The following is a 14,885-nucleotide window of genomic DNA, read 5'->3' on the forward strand; positions in this document are numbered from 1 at the left end:
GTGATTAATGAATTAGAAAGAATATCCGGAGATAAGCTGGATCATTAAAAGTTCAAAAGGGCATTTTTGATACATTTATGTAATACTTTTATGGTGCATTTTTCGTCTTTTTGGAGCTTGAAAATTGTGTAGAAACAAGCAGCACTGGCATTCTGCTAAACATCTTCCACAAAAAAACTAAAATAATACCGTCTGGAATTGTTTTATTTTTAGGTGAACTATTCCTACATTTACATTTGTGACCCTGGACCACAAAACCAGTCACAAAGGTCAATTTTTAGAAATAATAAGTTAGAAATAATAGAAATAATAGAAATATAAGCTGAATAAATAAGCTTTCCATTGATGTATGGTTTGTTAGGATAGGACAATATTTGGTCGAGACACAACTATTGAAAATCTGGAATCTGAGGGTGCAAAAAATCTCCTTTAAAGTTGTTCATTTATGTTGGCGATTGTGCTGCATTCACTCACAAAAATACATGTTTTATATATTTACGGTAGGAAATTTACAAAATATCTTCATGGAACATGATCTTTACTTAATATCCTAATGATTTTTGGCATAAAAGAAAAATCGATAATTTTGACCCATACAATGTATTGTTGGCTATTGCCACAGATATACCCGTGCGACTCGAGACTGGTGACGTGATCCAGGGTCACATTAATGCATTTAGCAGACGCTTTTATCCAAAGTGACTATTCCTTTAAGCAGTTCATAAGCTGTGCAGGACCTGTAATGGAGTTCGTACCTCTGCGAGGGGTATGATGAGAGTACACTGGCCCTCCTCACGACTGCTGAAGCACAAATACCCGTCTGTGGTGTAGACGGTGCCCGGCGTGTGGCAGCGGGCATGAGGAGTCCAAACCGAGCATGACATCACTTCCTGTACACGCTCGGCCCGGGGCAAGCCGAAGAGAGAGAGCACGTACTGCCGGAGAGCCTGTTCCTCCAAAACCCTGAAACCGACACAAATATACAGAAGTAGCTTCATGCATCTGACCTCAACAGACCTGAGAGCTTCCGAACATCAAAGAACTAACACCCGCCGCTCTATATATACACACGTGCTGCTTTCACACACACCACACAACCCACAAACACATCACACAGCACTCACAGACATCAACTCATGATGCTGGTGTATTGGAGGTTCACTGATACACACAAGAGAATATTTGGGGTGCAGCTTTTTTTAATTATGCCTTTTAAAATTATGGAATACATCACCAATAGATTTCAAGGAAGGACAGTTCACTCAGTATTTTTAAAAATGTATATTTTTACCCCAACTTTTCCTTAGTATTCTATGTTGTAGTTACTGTAACAGTTGAACTGAACTGAATCAACCCTGAACTTGAATCAACCCTGAACTTGAATCAACCCTGAACTGAATCAACCCTGAACTTGAATCAATCAACCCTGAACTTGAATCAACCCTGAACTGAATCAACCCTGAACTGAATCAACCCTGAACTGAATCAACCCTGAACTGAATCAACCCTGAACTGAATCAACCCTGAACTGAATCAACCCTGAACTGAATCGAGCTGAATAATGACAATAGTTTTTTAAAAGCTGCTTTACAGTTGAATTTGAATTTGTCTCATATTTGATAAAGTTTGCATCATTGATCATTATTTTCCCTTTTATTACTGCGAAGCTTCTTCAAAACAATCTTTATAGTATAAAGCACTATAGGAATAAAGCTGATTTGACACATTGTATTCTATGTGTTTATGTTATTTTTACTTGTTTTTATGCATGATGTATTTGATGTTTATGTACAGCAATTTGAGCTGCATTGTATGTATGAAAGGTGGTATATAAATAAAGTTTATTCTTATTATTATTTAATAATTACCCATTAACAGCTTCAATGCAGATGCTGTTCTAAATCTCTAAGAAAGAGCAGAAGAAACTTTAACACATCTCTATATTTCTGTCATCCTCAGTTCTGCTTTACTTGTTTTCACTGTCTTTCTCGCTCATGAACTTCCCCTTTACAGGAGGAAGTGTATAAGAATCAAAACTCTGCTGATGATTGGCTGGATGGAAGGGAATATTCAAATGAGGCCGATACAACAGATGGTTCACTGACGTCTCTGAAGCCATATGGCCTTAAATACTATCACAATATTTTTTTCCATTTCATTAAATATTGATATTTATCATATTTATTTCATGCCATTACTGGGAAAGGAAACGCATTTGGTAGACCTTTGGGACTTGGTAGAGAATGAATATTAAAAAACAAGCTATGCTATTGTAATATGCTATTACAAGTAAACTCCACAAATTAAGCTATAAAATAAGATATCAACTGTATAAACTAAAACATGAATAAAAAAAAATCTTGTTTATATGACATTTCTTAAAATAATGATGTAATATCTTAATAAATTGTATAATAATAATAATAATAATAATAATGTAATATTTTACTAAATTGTATAATAATAATAAATTAATGTAATTTTTATTAAATTGCATTTTAAGAAGTACATTTTACTATACAATAGTAATATTTTTCTGCCGTGTATTCGAGTGAAACGGCTTCAGGAACAAGAACAAATGTGGGCGGGGCTTGATTTTGTCTGTGGGACTTGATTGGATGGTTGTGGTCTGCTATTGGTGGATCTCATGTGAGTGACAGGCTGCCCCGCCCACACACACATCATCGGAGAAGAAACGAGGGAGGGGAAGTTATTTAGATTCAAGATTACAAGGAACATGGATTTAAAAAAATTATGTGCACGGATAAATTATTTGTAATAAATACAGCATATATTCCATGAAAAATCAGAATTGTCAATTTTGATTTCATGGTGATTTTAAATCAGATTGTCACTGATCTCAGACTTGTGGAGCCCACTGTACATGTGCAGTGTGTGCCAGGCTGATCTAGTATGTAATGTGCATGTGACGCAGATGTGAACCTCTTGGTGATGTTTGTGGACTCCTGCAGCGATTGGTCGAGTGTGAGTCCTCCACTGTCCAGCAGTCGACGGAGGGCGATATCAGCCAGCTGACACATGACCTTCATCACCTCGTCCACTTCCAGGAACATGGAGAACTCCCTCTGTTTCCGTCTCGTGTGAACGCGGATCACGTCCGTCAGCAAACCCACCGACACGCGCTCCAGCCGCGTCACTTCAGCCCAGGGAACTAACAGCTTCACTGCGCACAAAAACAGCATGCTTAAAGGTAACAATAATATTCGCAATAACATATGGTTTTACTGAGTAATTAAGTACACATCACTCCGCAGCAGACTAAAGCCCTATCCGGACGGGACTAGTGTGACATGGAGAGGTGGAGTAAAGTAATAATCTCCAGAGCTTCTCTGTGATTTTAGTCCCGTCTGAATGTGCATCTCAGTGATCATCACGGACAATGTCAGTAAAGATTACGGCGACTTTACCTTCAGTAAAAAGGTCTGGAAAAATGACCTCAGGTGATACTGATCCCGTGCGAATAGACCCGCTGTAAATATGTACGTAAATATTCCGTCATTTCCTGTTTAAAAGTAGTTTTCCGCAGTTTTTAAAGTATGGAGACGCTTGAAAAAGCATCAGTTGCGTTCTAGACGCTGGGACGAGTCTGTGGCAAAACTCAAGTGTTTCACACACACCATCAGATCAGAGAGAAGACCGAACGCACTTGTTAGAGGCACGAAACATCTTTTAGCGTTAGATAAGAGCCTTTCACCAACACAATCCAATCTGAAGATAATTAATACATCGTTCGACCGGACATAACTGTTTTATATTTATAAATATAGGTTATATGTGTTTGCGCACGTGATATCAGGAATCAGCGTAACACACACATGAGGACAGGAGTGACGGCGGTGTGTAAATCGAGTTACTCTCACACTTCTGCTGGTTTACTGAGATCTCTTATCCAGTGTGAACTGGCCATTAATATTACAGACGTCCTGTGGTAAAATTACATCACTCCATCTACCCTTGTAAAGCTAATCCTGTCTGAATCGGGCTTAAAGCGGCGTTGTGTCATGAAAGTGCAGACTCTTTAGCCCTATTCGCACGGGATTAGTATTACCTAGGGACCTCCGGTAATTTGTAATAATCGCAGAGGTCGTCTGTGATTTTTATCCCGTGCGAATCTGCCATGTCTGTAAAAATGTCTGTAAAAATTCCCCCGAAAATTCCCTACCGTATTTCGGCCAACACAGGGGTCCTCTGATAATACCAGTCCCGTGCGAATCCCCATGTCTGTGATTTGGGCTGTTTTTCTGTGAGCCTATCGTTTCCTAAAGAACGTAATAACCATTATGGGCCGTTTAACAGTCCATTTTACGTCTGTATTAAAACTATATGAACAATAAAATCTCTCGATATGCTCTACTCCAATCCGATTATAGTTTTTCTCCAATAAAAACTATGAAGTGCTGCAAAAGAGAAAACAAACTACTACTACGGACGTGATCCGGAAGCTCAACTCGGACCGTTGTCATGGAAACGTCAAGTATTTTGGCGCAACATGGAAGCTCTTTTGGAAAGTTTGGAAACTTCTGTGTCGTGGAGCATTTCTTTGTCTCACACGGCCTCTAAAGACGTCCATCCTGTAAGTATCTCAAGAAATCAAAGTGTGAAAGAGTAAAAATGATATAAAATGAAATAAACCAAATAAAATGAATAGAAAAACAAGCCTATCGCGACGTTTCGGTATTTATAATACCTTCTTCAGGCAGGCTTGTTGTAAATATGGACAAAGAATAAAAGAAAAAGAAGATATATATTTATACAATAATATGATATTCTATAATATATATATATCATATATTTCTCTAATAAATTGGTTTTAAATTAGTTCTTTTTTTGAATTGCAATACTGCAGCGCGATCTTCGTTTCAGCACGTTCAGCTAGTGAAGTGTGAATGGGTGGGCGCACGCTGTAATGTCCGTAAACTCGAGGGAATTACGAACATTTATTTGCCCGTGTGAATGAGCCACCAAAAATACAGACGTCAGGGGGTAATTTCTTAATTACAGAGGTCCAGGGGTAATACTAATCCCGTGCGAATAGGGCTATTGTAAGACTGCAAGTGTTTAGGGTGCCATTTGGGACAGAGCCATAGTCAATAGAGAAGTCGACACTGGGAGTGCTCACTGCAAAACCTTCAGACAGACACCGGTTTCTATTTTAGACACTACACAGTCTACTTTCATTTAAAACTAAACTGTTTGTGTGTGTGTGTGTGTGTGTGTGTGTGTCTTTCACTGAAATGTAAATTTAGCTGCAGCCAAGTGACTTTTCGTGATCCACTTTTTTCAGACTCTGAGACCCACAAATGGGTCGCCACCCACAGTTTTAAAATGTTCATATAATATAATATAATAACCATTTGAAAAAAAGGCTCTTCTACTTGCCAAGGCTGCATTCATTTGATCACAAATACATTCAAAATTGTGAAATATTATTACAATTTCAAATAACTGTTTTCTATGTGAATATATAGTAAAGTGTAATTTATTCCTGTGATCAAAGCTGAATTTTCAGCATCATTACTCCAGTCTTCAGTGTCACATGATCCTTCAGAAATCATTCTGATATGTTGATTTGATGCTCGAGAAACATTTATGATTATTATCAATGTTGAAAACAGTTGTGCGTCTTCATATATCTATATATGTCAGATTCTTTGACGAATAGGAAGTTCTCACCCTCTTTGCCCAGTAGGAAGGAGTAGAAGGCGATGTGGTTGGTGGTGAGGTAAAGCGAGCCCTGGCGAGGCACGTGACCCTTCCAGCAACTGCAGGAGTAATGCGAGACCAGCTTCTCTCGCTGAGGGAGGCCGAAACGCTGCTCGAACCGCGCCAGATCTTCCCGGAAGCGTGCCGGATCATCCTCGCCTGCAGCCGGGCCGCCTAGAACCTCCTCAGCGATTAAACCCTGTGAATGTGCATAAAAATATCAAGATAAGAAGAGTCTGGACTGAGCTGAATGTCTAGAGAACCTTCACTTGTTTCATTACTGGATGAATCTGCGTTTTTGAATGAATCTCTTGAATGAATGATTCAATTACTCGCACTCATAAATACTTCACTTGTTTCATTACTGGATGAATCTGCATTTTTGAACGAATCTCTTGAATGAATGATTCAATGACTCACTCATAAATACTTCACTTGTTTCATTACTGGATGAATCTGCGTTTTTGAACGAATCTCTTGAATGAATGATTCAGTGACTCGCTCATAAATACTTCACTTGTTTCATTACTGGATGAATCTGCTTTTTTGAACAAATCTCTTGAATGAATGATTCAATTACTCTCACTCATAAATACTTCACTTGTTTCATTACTGGATGAATCTGCGTTTTTGAACGAATCTCTTGAATGAATGATTCAGTGACTCGCTCATAAATACTTCACTTGTTTCATTACTGGATGAATCTGCGTTTTTGAACGAATCTCTTGAATGAATGATTCAATGACTCACTCATAAATACTTCACTTGTTTCATTACTGGATGAATCTGCGTTTTTGAACGAATCTCTTGAATGAATGATTCAGTGACTCGCTCATAAATACTTCACTTGTTTCATTACTGGATGAATCTGCTTTTTTGAACAAATCTCTTGAATGAATGATTCAATTACTCTCACTCATAAATACTTCACTTGTTTCATTACTGGATGAATCTGCGTTTTTGAACGAATCTCTTGAATGAATGATTCAGTGACTCGCTCATAAATACTTCACTTGTTTCATTACTGGATGAATCTGCGTTTTTGAACGAATCTCTTGAATGAATGATTCAATTACTCGCACTCATAAATACTTCACTTGTTTCATTACTGGATGAATCTGCGTTTTTGAACGAATCTCTTGAATGAATGATTCAATGACTCACTCATAAATACTTCACTTGTTTCATTACTGGATGAATCTGCGTTTTTGAACGAATCACTTGAATGAATGATTCAATGACTCACTCATAAATACTTCACTTGTTTCATTACTGGCTCATTCTAAGGTAATAAAAACACAACGGTTCATTATGTAAGGTTTATATAAACCACTGAAAACATAGTTATGTATATTATATTGCATTTCTGTCAACAGATCCTCTTAAATATTACACAATGCACCTTTAAACCGCACAATTATTGTTATAATTATCTCAAATAATTGCGATTAGAACTAATAACCACAATCAAATGATTAATCAACAATCGCGACAGGCCTGGCAGGAAGGTCTGAGCACGACTGTACCTTCACTTTGCCCAGTGCAAAACTCGCCGCGTCGTCTTTGTTCTCGAACACGGCCATGTACGGCAGAATGTTCTGATCCAGCCATTTCCAGTGTTTCTGCACCTCCTCAATCGTGGCTCCTGGAAACACACACAGATAACAACGTCACACACACGTGCGACAAGCTGGTGTTTATGACGGGAGTGTGTCACATGAGTGCGAGAGATGAAAACACACTCTCACCGCTGGCTATGACCCAGCTGACCTGCGACCCGGGAACATGCAGAACAATCCGGAACGGAGCCGCTCGTGCATTTGAGTCCAACACAGTGTCCAACGCGCCCACCAGCAAACCTGCAATACACACAGACCATAGAGATTATAAGGGTTTGATGCTTGATCCCTTTTTCTCCCGAAGGAGCACATGTGTTCCTAAGTTTAAAAATAAAAACTGAATTTAACAAATAACATTTTTCCTTATTCACACCGCCGGCCGAGAGCGTCAAATTGGCCGGAAGTCATTCATTTTCAATGTGAGCCGGCGGCGCGTCGAGGAGAGTTGAAGTCAGGTCAACTTTATGGTAATGAGCTATGACATGGTTCGGCGGCAACCAATGGGAATGTAGAAGGCTGAGAGGATTCCAGAGAACGCAGTCCTGTACACTTTGGTTCCGACCACATTAGTTCCCAAGCAAAATGGAGGAGAGGTTGATCATGTGAATTTGATAAGGCGGCGTGCAACACTATTTATAGGCAACATTTTCATGCTAGAACGCTTGTTTTTCAGCAGGAAAGCAAATTAGCTTAGCACTTAACCATGAACACAAAAGCCACACCACACAAATGGCTTTAAATTGGATTATTTAGTTAGCAAACATCTCACTATAATTGTTGAGTTCTTTCCATCAATCAATTTCTTACTTTTACATTTAAAAGATTCCACAAGGTTAGCTTATACCCTGCTTGTGGTCAGTCTGCACAAATAACGATCAACATGCTTGTTTGCTTTGCGGCCCTTTAAAGGAGTGGTTGATTATGATATCACTTTTCTAACTTTAGTTAGTGTGTAATGTTGCTGTTTGATCATAAACAACATCTGCAAAGTTACAACGCTCAAAGTTCAAAGCAAAGGGAGATATTTGCTTTTAAAGAAATCACTTTTTAAGGACTACAACAAACGGCTGGTAGAGACTACACCACATTCCTCCCGGGTTAGTGACATCACCAACCCTAAAATTTACATAAACACCGCCCCCTGAACACGATTTATAGATTATCATGACAGAATATGCTAATCAATGACTAGAAGATAACTATACATAAGCTACATAAACTCATCAACTAACCATTCAGAAATGTCCTGTTGCTTCTACATGTTGTCACTTCTTCTTGAGTCTCTCCATCATTGTCTGACTTCGGTTTTAACATAAAAGGCTAAACGTTTTTGAAATTTTCAGTGTATGTGTGTGTGAGGTAAAAGGACACAAGCTGTTGAAGCTCCGCCCCCTGTGCCGGGAGCAGCAGCTCATTTGCATTTAAAGGGACAGACACAAAACGGTGCGTTTTTGTTCACCCTCAAAAAGTGACAATTTTAACATGCTATATAAAAATATCTGTGGGGTATTTTGAGCTAAAACTTCACATACACACTCTGGGGACATCAGAGACTTATTTTACATCTTGTGAAAAGGGCATTATACCACCCCTTTAAATAAAGTTTAAAAAAAGACCAAGCATTCGATCTTCGTCAGAGCGGCCGCGAATCTTTCTGCGGCGTTGTTGCTCGCCGGCGGCGGTGTGAACGCACAGTCAAAGGGATACAAGGAGACATTTAATTTATTATTATACAAAACATACACTAGGTTTTTTAATATTTCTGCTTCAAACTGTATTTGATAATAAATATGTTATTTTTTAGGCCTACTTTAAAATGCATAACTAATATATATATAATTATGCATTTTAAATATAATAATTTAAACAATGTAATAATTTAATGCAGAAACAATGAGCTCATGGAAGTAATGAATACTTGTTTGTTAACAAATGATTATGACATTTAAAAAAATTTATCATTGGTGCAAGTTTGCGTCATCTGAAGTCATCGTGGGATATATGTAAATGCATACATAACAAAAATTATGTTATTGTCACCAAGGCTGCATTTACTTGATTAAAAGAAGAAGAAGAAGACAATAGTGCTGAGTTCTGAAATATCAAATTTTCAATAAACGGCTGATCTTTTTCGGCAACACTTGATCCATAAATACTAACGCTTTCCTTTCTCTTCTCTTCTACTCTATATCTATATATTAATTTTTTTTTACATGTACTGCGTTTGACCAAACTGGGAAGGGTCACAGCACTTGCATATTGTCGTCCTATTCTTAGTTTAACTGCTTCTAATGCTCGCCTCATTTGTAAGTCACTTTGGATAAAAGCGTCTGCTAAATGATTAAATGTAATGTGTGTGTGTGTGTGTGTGTGTGTGTGTGTGTGTGTATACATACATAGCAACACATTCACACATTCACATAAGGACCTGTGGGAACTTTTTTTATTTGCACACGCTGCAAAATAGATTTCAAAGTTCACACACACACAATCTATTTTTAATTGCACATGCAAGTGAAACTCTCACACTTTTGAGCCCTGCATCACATACACGCATCTTATGCTAATGCACATGACTTCAGTGCTTTACTGCGACTGTTGTCAGTTTACAGGTGTGCCGCTGTGACCGTCCCTGTGCGCTGCATGAGCTATTATAGTTTACCGCACTTGACTTCATATGACCCGTTTTAACATCAGCATGACAGAGTTTCACTTTCCTATTTGAGCTGCGCCAGCCGAATCAGCACATGCAAAAGAGACCGCTGATAACACCAGATACAGAGTCCTGAAACACAGCAGAGCAAAGCTTGAGTTTACTGAATTAAAAACCTTTGTTTATGCAAAAACTGATTTAAACCTGAAAACATTTACATCACTATATAGATGGGCCTATTATGAACTGCATGTCTTTCTATTGAGCTGCAAAAAGAGTCAAATGACTCTTATGAACTGATTCTTTTAATGAATCATTTAAAAGACTCTTGACTGAATTAACTCACTGAATCCATGAATATTGTACTAAGAACTAGAGTCACATGGTGTTTTGTTTTAATAATCAATGAGGTTATGTTTAATATTCAGTAATATTATCGATTTTGACTGCAGTGCACCGACACTATCAGATGAGAACAAAACTAAGTGAATTGAACTGAATAATAGCACTATTGTCTTCTGTAGAGCTGTAGTTTACAGCTGAAATTTAATTTGTTTCATAATTGATGAACTTTGCACAGTTACTGAACTGAATTTTTTAAAAGCTGCTTTACAGCTGAATTGATGAACTTTGCAACATTAAGAGCTATTTTCCTGTTTATTACTGTGAAGCTGCTTTGAAACGGCTGTATAAGCGCTATAGATGTCTCTGTAACTTGACGTACTCAATAGTTTTAAATTGCATCATTGATTGTGAATTGATTATGTCACTCTCGGTGCTTAACAAGCAGGTCCTTTACTTACAACACATTTGAACACACAATCCTATCTTTGTTGGCTTTGAATCAAATGCTGATTCATCTGGTTAGTTGCAGCTGGCTGGTTTGGTTCAAGGCTTACAACTCTATATATTGATGAATATTTTGGAGAAAATAAATGAAAAGTGGCGGCTGACTGTATCAAGTCACCTTTATAAAATACAGATTGTTTCAAAGCAGCTTTACAGGGAAATAATGGTTCAATTCTGCTGTAAATTCAATTCTGATTTATAGATTATCAAGATAGAATATGCTAATCAATGACTAGAAGATAACTACACATCAGCTACATAAACTCATCAACTAACCATTCAGAAATGTCCTGTTGCTTCTACATGTTGTTCTTCTTGAGTCTCTCCATCATTGTCTGACTCCGGTTTGAACATAAAAGGCTAAAAGTTTTTGAAATTTTCAGTGCATGTGTGTGTGAGGTAAAAGGACACGAGCTCTTGAAGCTCCGCCCCCTGTGCCGGGAGCAGCAGCTCATTTGCATTTAAAGGGACAGACACAAAACGGTGCGTTTTTGGTCACCCTCAAAAAGTGACAATTTTAACATGCTATAAAAATATCTGTGGGGTATTTTGAGCTAAAACTTCACACACACACACTCTGGGGACATCAGAGACTTATTTTACATCTTGTGAAAAGGCCATTATATCACCCCTTTAAGTGTCCTCAACTAAACAGGGAACTCCATCAGGTGACAGAAATGGAGAAATAAATCTTGGGAAAGCTTTATAATCCTCCTGCAACAAGCAACGCTGGTGAACTGAAAGGGAAGAAGAACTAAAGCATTTAGATCAGAAAAACTGATTGAATGAAATCAATGATTTCTATTTCTCAATGAAATAGAAAAACACCCCAAAGGTCACAAATGGGGTTTCTCAACCTTGTTGAATCTAGATATGTCCACATAGCATCACCAATGGTCACATGACAGCGCTCCTTAATGAGGCCATGTAATGCCCTTTCAGAAAGTCTTGATTTTGTTTTTGAGGTCTACTAGGTTTTCATGCTTGAATGGGGTCGTTCAAGTTAATGACACCACAATCAAAATGAAAACAGTTCATTACGGACCCCAGGATCTCTCTTTAACACGAGCTAATGCAAATCACATTCTCTCACTTACGGCTCTCGCGTCGGCTTTGAACATATCGCTCCCTCTCTGCAGGACATGCTCCAGCTGATGGAGAAGTACAAGTGTGAAATAATAACAGCACCCGTTAAACCTGATTTGACTGAACATGAACGTTCACAGAGACAATACAGCGCAGCAAAATAATGTGTACTGAGACAAGAACTGAGAAAGTAATGCTTATTCTGTTGCTTAAAGGGTTAGTTCAACTAAAAATATCTTAATAATTTAATAAAAGGTCTTCCCTTATAAGGGAATTTGTATACTGTAATAATTAAAGGTCCCGTTCTTCGTGATCCCATGTTTCAAACTTTAGTTAGTGTGTAATGTTGCTGTTAGAGCATAAATAATATCTGTAAAGCTCAAAGTTCAATGCCAAGCGAGATATTTTATTTAACAAAAGTCGCCTACATCGAACGGCCCGTTTGGACTACATCCCTCTACTTCCTTCTTTAATGATGTCACTAGAACCGTTTCTTGACTAAGCTCCGCCCACAGGAATGCTCCCTCAACTCTACCGAAATTCGTTTATGTACTTGCGCACTTCTTATAACTTACTGTGTTTACTCAGCTCTTACGGTGATTTTCTGAAGTAAAACTGACGCTTCATCTTTTGTGTGATGTACAATAAACTTTATTAAACTCATCAGTATATGTTTGATCATCATTCAGACAGCAGACTTGTAGGCTATTAATAAATAATGGATACATACAAGCAGATGACAAATACGTTATAATAACCGTAATTAAACTATACCTGTTCCATCTCTATACAGCACTCTGACTCTGTAGGCATTATTGTCCGACTCGAAATGAACACCGTTACTGAGAGTTTCTGATATTATCATCATTCCGTGAGGTGAGATTGTCCTGAGAGACTGAGCGCGAGCTCGTGAAGCTCCGCCCCCTGGGTCGTCCAGCAGCAGCTCATTTGCATTTAAAGGGCACACACTAAAACAGCGCGTTTTTCTGAGCCCCAAAAAATGGCAATTTAAACATGCTGTAAAAAATGATCTGTGGGGTATTTTGAGCTGAAACTTCACATACACACTCTGGGGACATCAGAGACTTATTTTACATCTTGTGAAAAGGGGCATAATACGGGACCTTTAATGACAGAATTTCCATTGTTGGTTGAACTAAACTTTTAAGCCTTTATTTGACATGTTGAAGAAATTTTTTTACTTTGTTTGCTTTTAAATATACTCAAAGATGCCAATATGAATGTAAATTGTTTAATTATTTTAGTATAGGCATGTCTAAAATGGCCATCTATATTAGCATTAAAGAAAAAAGTTAACAAAAAGGTGATTATAATGATGTAATGGTGTTTGCCGCTATGATTAAATCAAGACTTCTAATTTATTTTCATTTTTATAAAGTTATGGATACTTTTTATCTCAGAGTAGCGTGATATAAAGTTGCAATTGCGAGTTATAAAGTCTGAATTGTGATATAAATTCGCAATTTTGAGGAAAAAAAGTCCTTAGAATTGGACTTTATAACTCGCAATTGAGAGTTTATATCTCACAATTCTGAGAAAATATGTCAGAATTGTGAGATATAAACTTAAAATTGCGTTTATTTCTCGCAATTGTGAGTATATATCTCGAAATTAAAAAGTTCATATCTCGCAATTCTGACTTTATATCTTGCAATTGTGAGATAAAAAGTGGCAATTATATTTTAAAATGTTTTATTCTGTGGCCGGAAACGAGCTTCCACACAAATCTGCTGAACTTTCACTGCCAGTAAAAAGCCCTTCACAATAAAAGCCCTTCATCAGAAAAGCACCAGACTGAAGATCATGTAGATTTCACGTTAAAGCATAAGAAATAAAAAATGTTAGGCATAAGAAAGGAGCGTCTGGAAGCGTGTGAAGTTCTCCTCTTTCAACAGCTCTGTGTACACAAGAGTCTGCAAACGCTCGATAAGCGTCTAATGTTTGCCATTCCTGCTCCGCTCTACAGAGAAAGAGAAAGAGAAGACGACGAAAAACCGGCTCTTCTGAACTTCTCCCAGTTACAAACACAAACGTCCTCAGGGTGACGTTACTCTTTACCGTCCAGATCTGACGAGACTGACGTGGACGAGTTTCAAACACAAAACACTAATTGATTTATGAGTGTCAAACAAACTCAAACTACTACTCTGATAGTGACATTAAATCAAATCTGTATTTGTAAATGAAACAAACCACGACAGTGGCATGAGTGGCATATGTTACATGTATATAATGATGAAGGATTTCTGAAATTCAGCTTGAAAAATAAATTACATTGTGAAAATATATCACGTTTTTAGCCTTGGTGACAATCAGAGAATTTTTTCGAAAACATAAAAAATATATTTATTAAAAAAAATTAAAAAAAAATCAAAAAAAAATCAAACACGTGTGTATTTATAAAAAATATGATAAAAAAAAAAAAAAAAAAAAATTATATATATATACTGTATAATATATATATATATATATATATATATATATATATATATATATATATATATATATATATTATGTTTTGGAAAAAAATATCTTATTGTCACCAAAGCTGCATTTATTTGATTAAAATATATTTATATACATATATTTTTAAATATATAAAAAAAAAATTTTTTTTAAATTATATATATTATATATATATATATATATATATATATATATATATATATATATGTAGAGAGAGAGAGAGAGAGAGAGGGTTGGCGATATAGCCTCAAAATTATATCACGATATTTTAAGAATATTTGCGATAATAATATTTATGACAATATAGAAAAAAAAAATTTAGAACATTTTTTTATTACATTTGCATTTTTAAAATTGGGTAATTTTGTTGTTAAGAGTTCAGTTTATACAACACAAGGAAGCTTGATTTCAATCTTTGAATTAAATTGAAAAAAGTAGTAAAAATATATACAAAATAATAAAGATAC

General features: G+C 36.8%; 1 protein-coding gene across 1 annotated transcript in view; it reads right to left on the bottom strand.

Moving 5' to 3' along the window:
• The window catches only part of tbc1d8 (TBC1 domain family member 8), a 37,624-nt gene that overhangs the window by 20,630 nt on the left and 2,109 nt on the right, over positions 1–14,885 (bottom strand). The window contains exons 2-6 of the mRNA XM_084122866.1: positions 7,473–7,583; positions 7,251–7,369; positions 5,695–5,923; positions 2,944–3,184; positions 756–963 (exon numbers count right to left, since the gene is read on the bottom strand). Of these exons, the coding sequence (XP_083978992.1) occupies positions 756–963; positions 2,944–3,184; positions 5,695–5,923; positions 7,251–7,369; positions 7,473–7,583 (908 nt within the window). The remainder of the gene's footprint in view (positions 1–755; positions 964–2,943; positions 3,185–5,694; positions 5,924–7,250; positions 7,370–7,472; positions 7,584–14,885) is intronic.

The sequence above is a fragment of the Abramis brama genome (assembly GCF_963993115.1).
Source record: "Abramis brama genome assembly, chromosome: 8".
In the NCBI taxonomy this organism is placed as follows: domain Eukaryota; kingdom Metazoa; phylum Chordata; class Actinopteri; order Cypriniformes; family Leuciscidae; genus Abramis; species Abramis brama.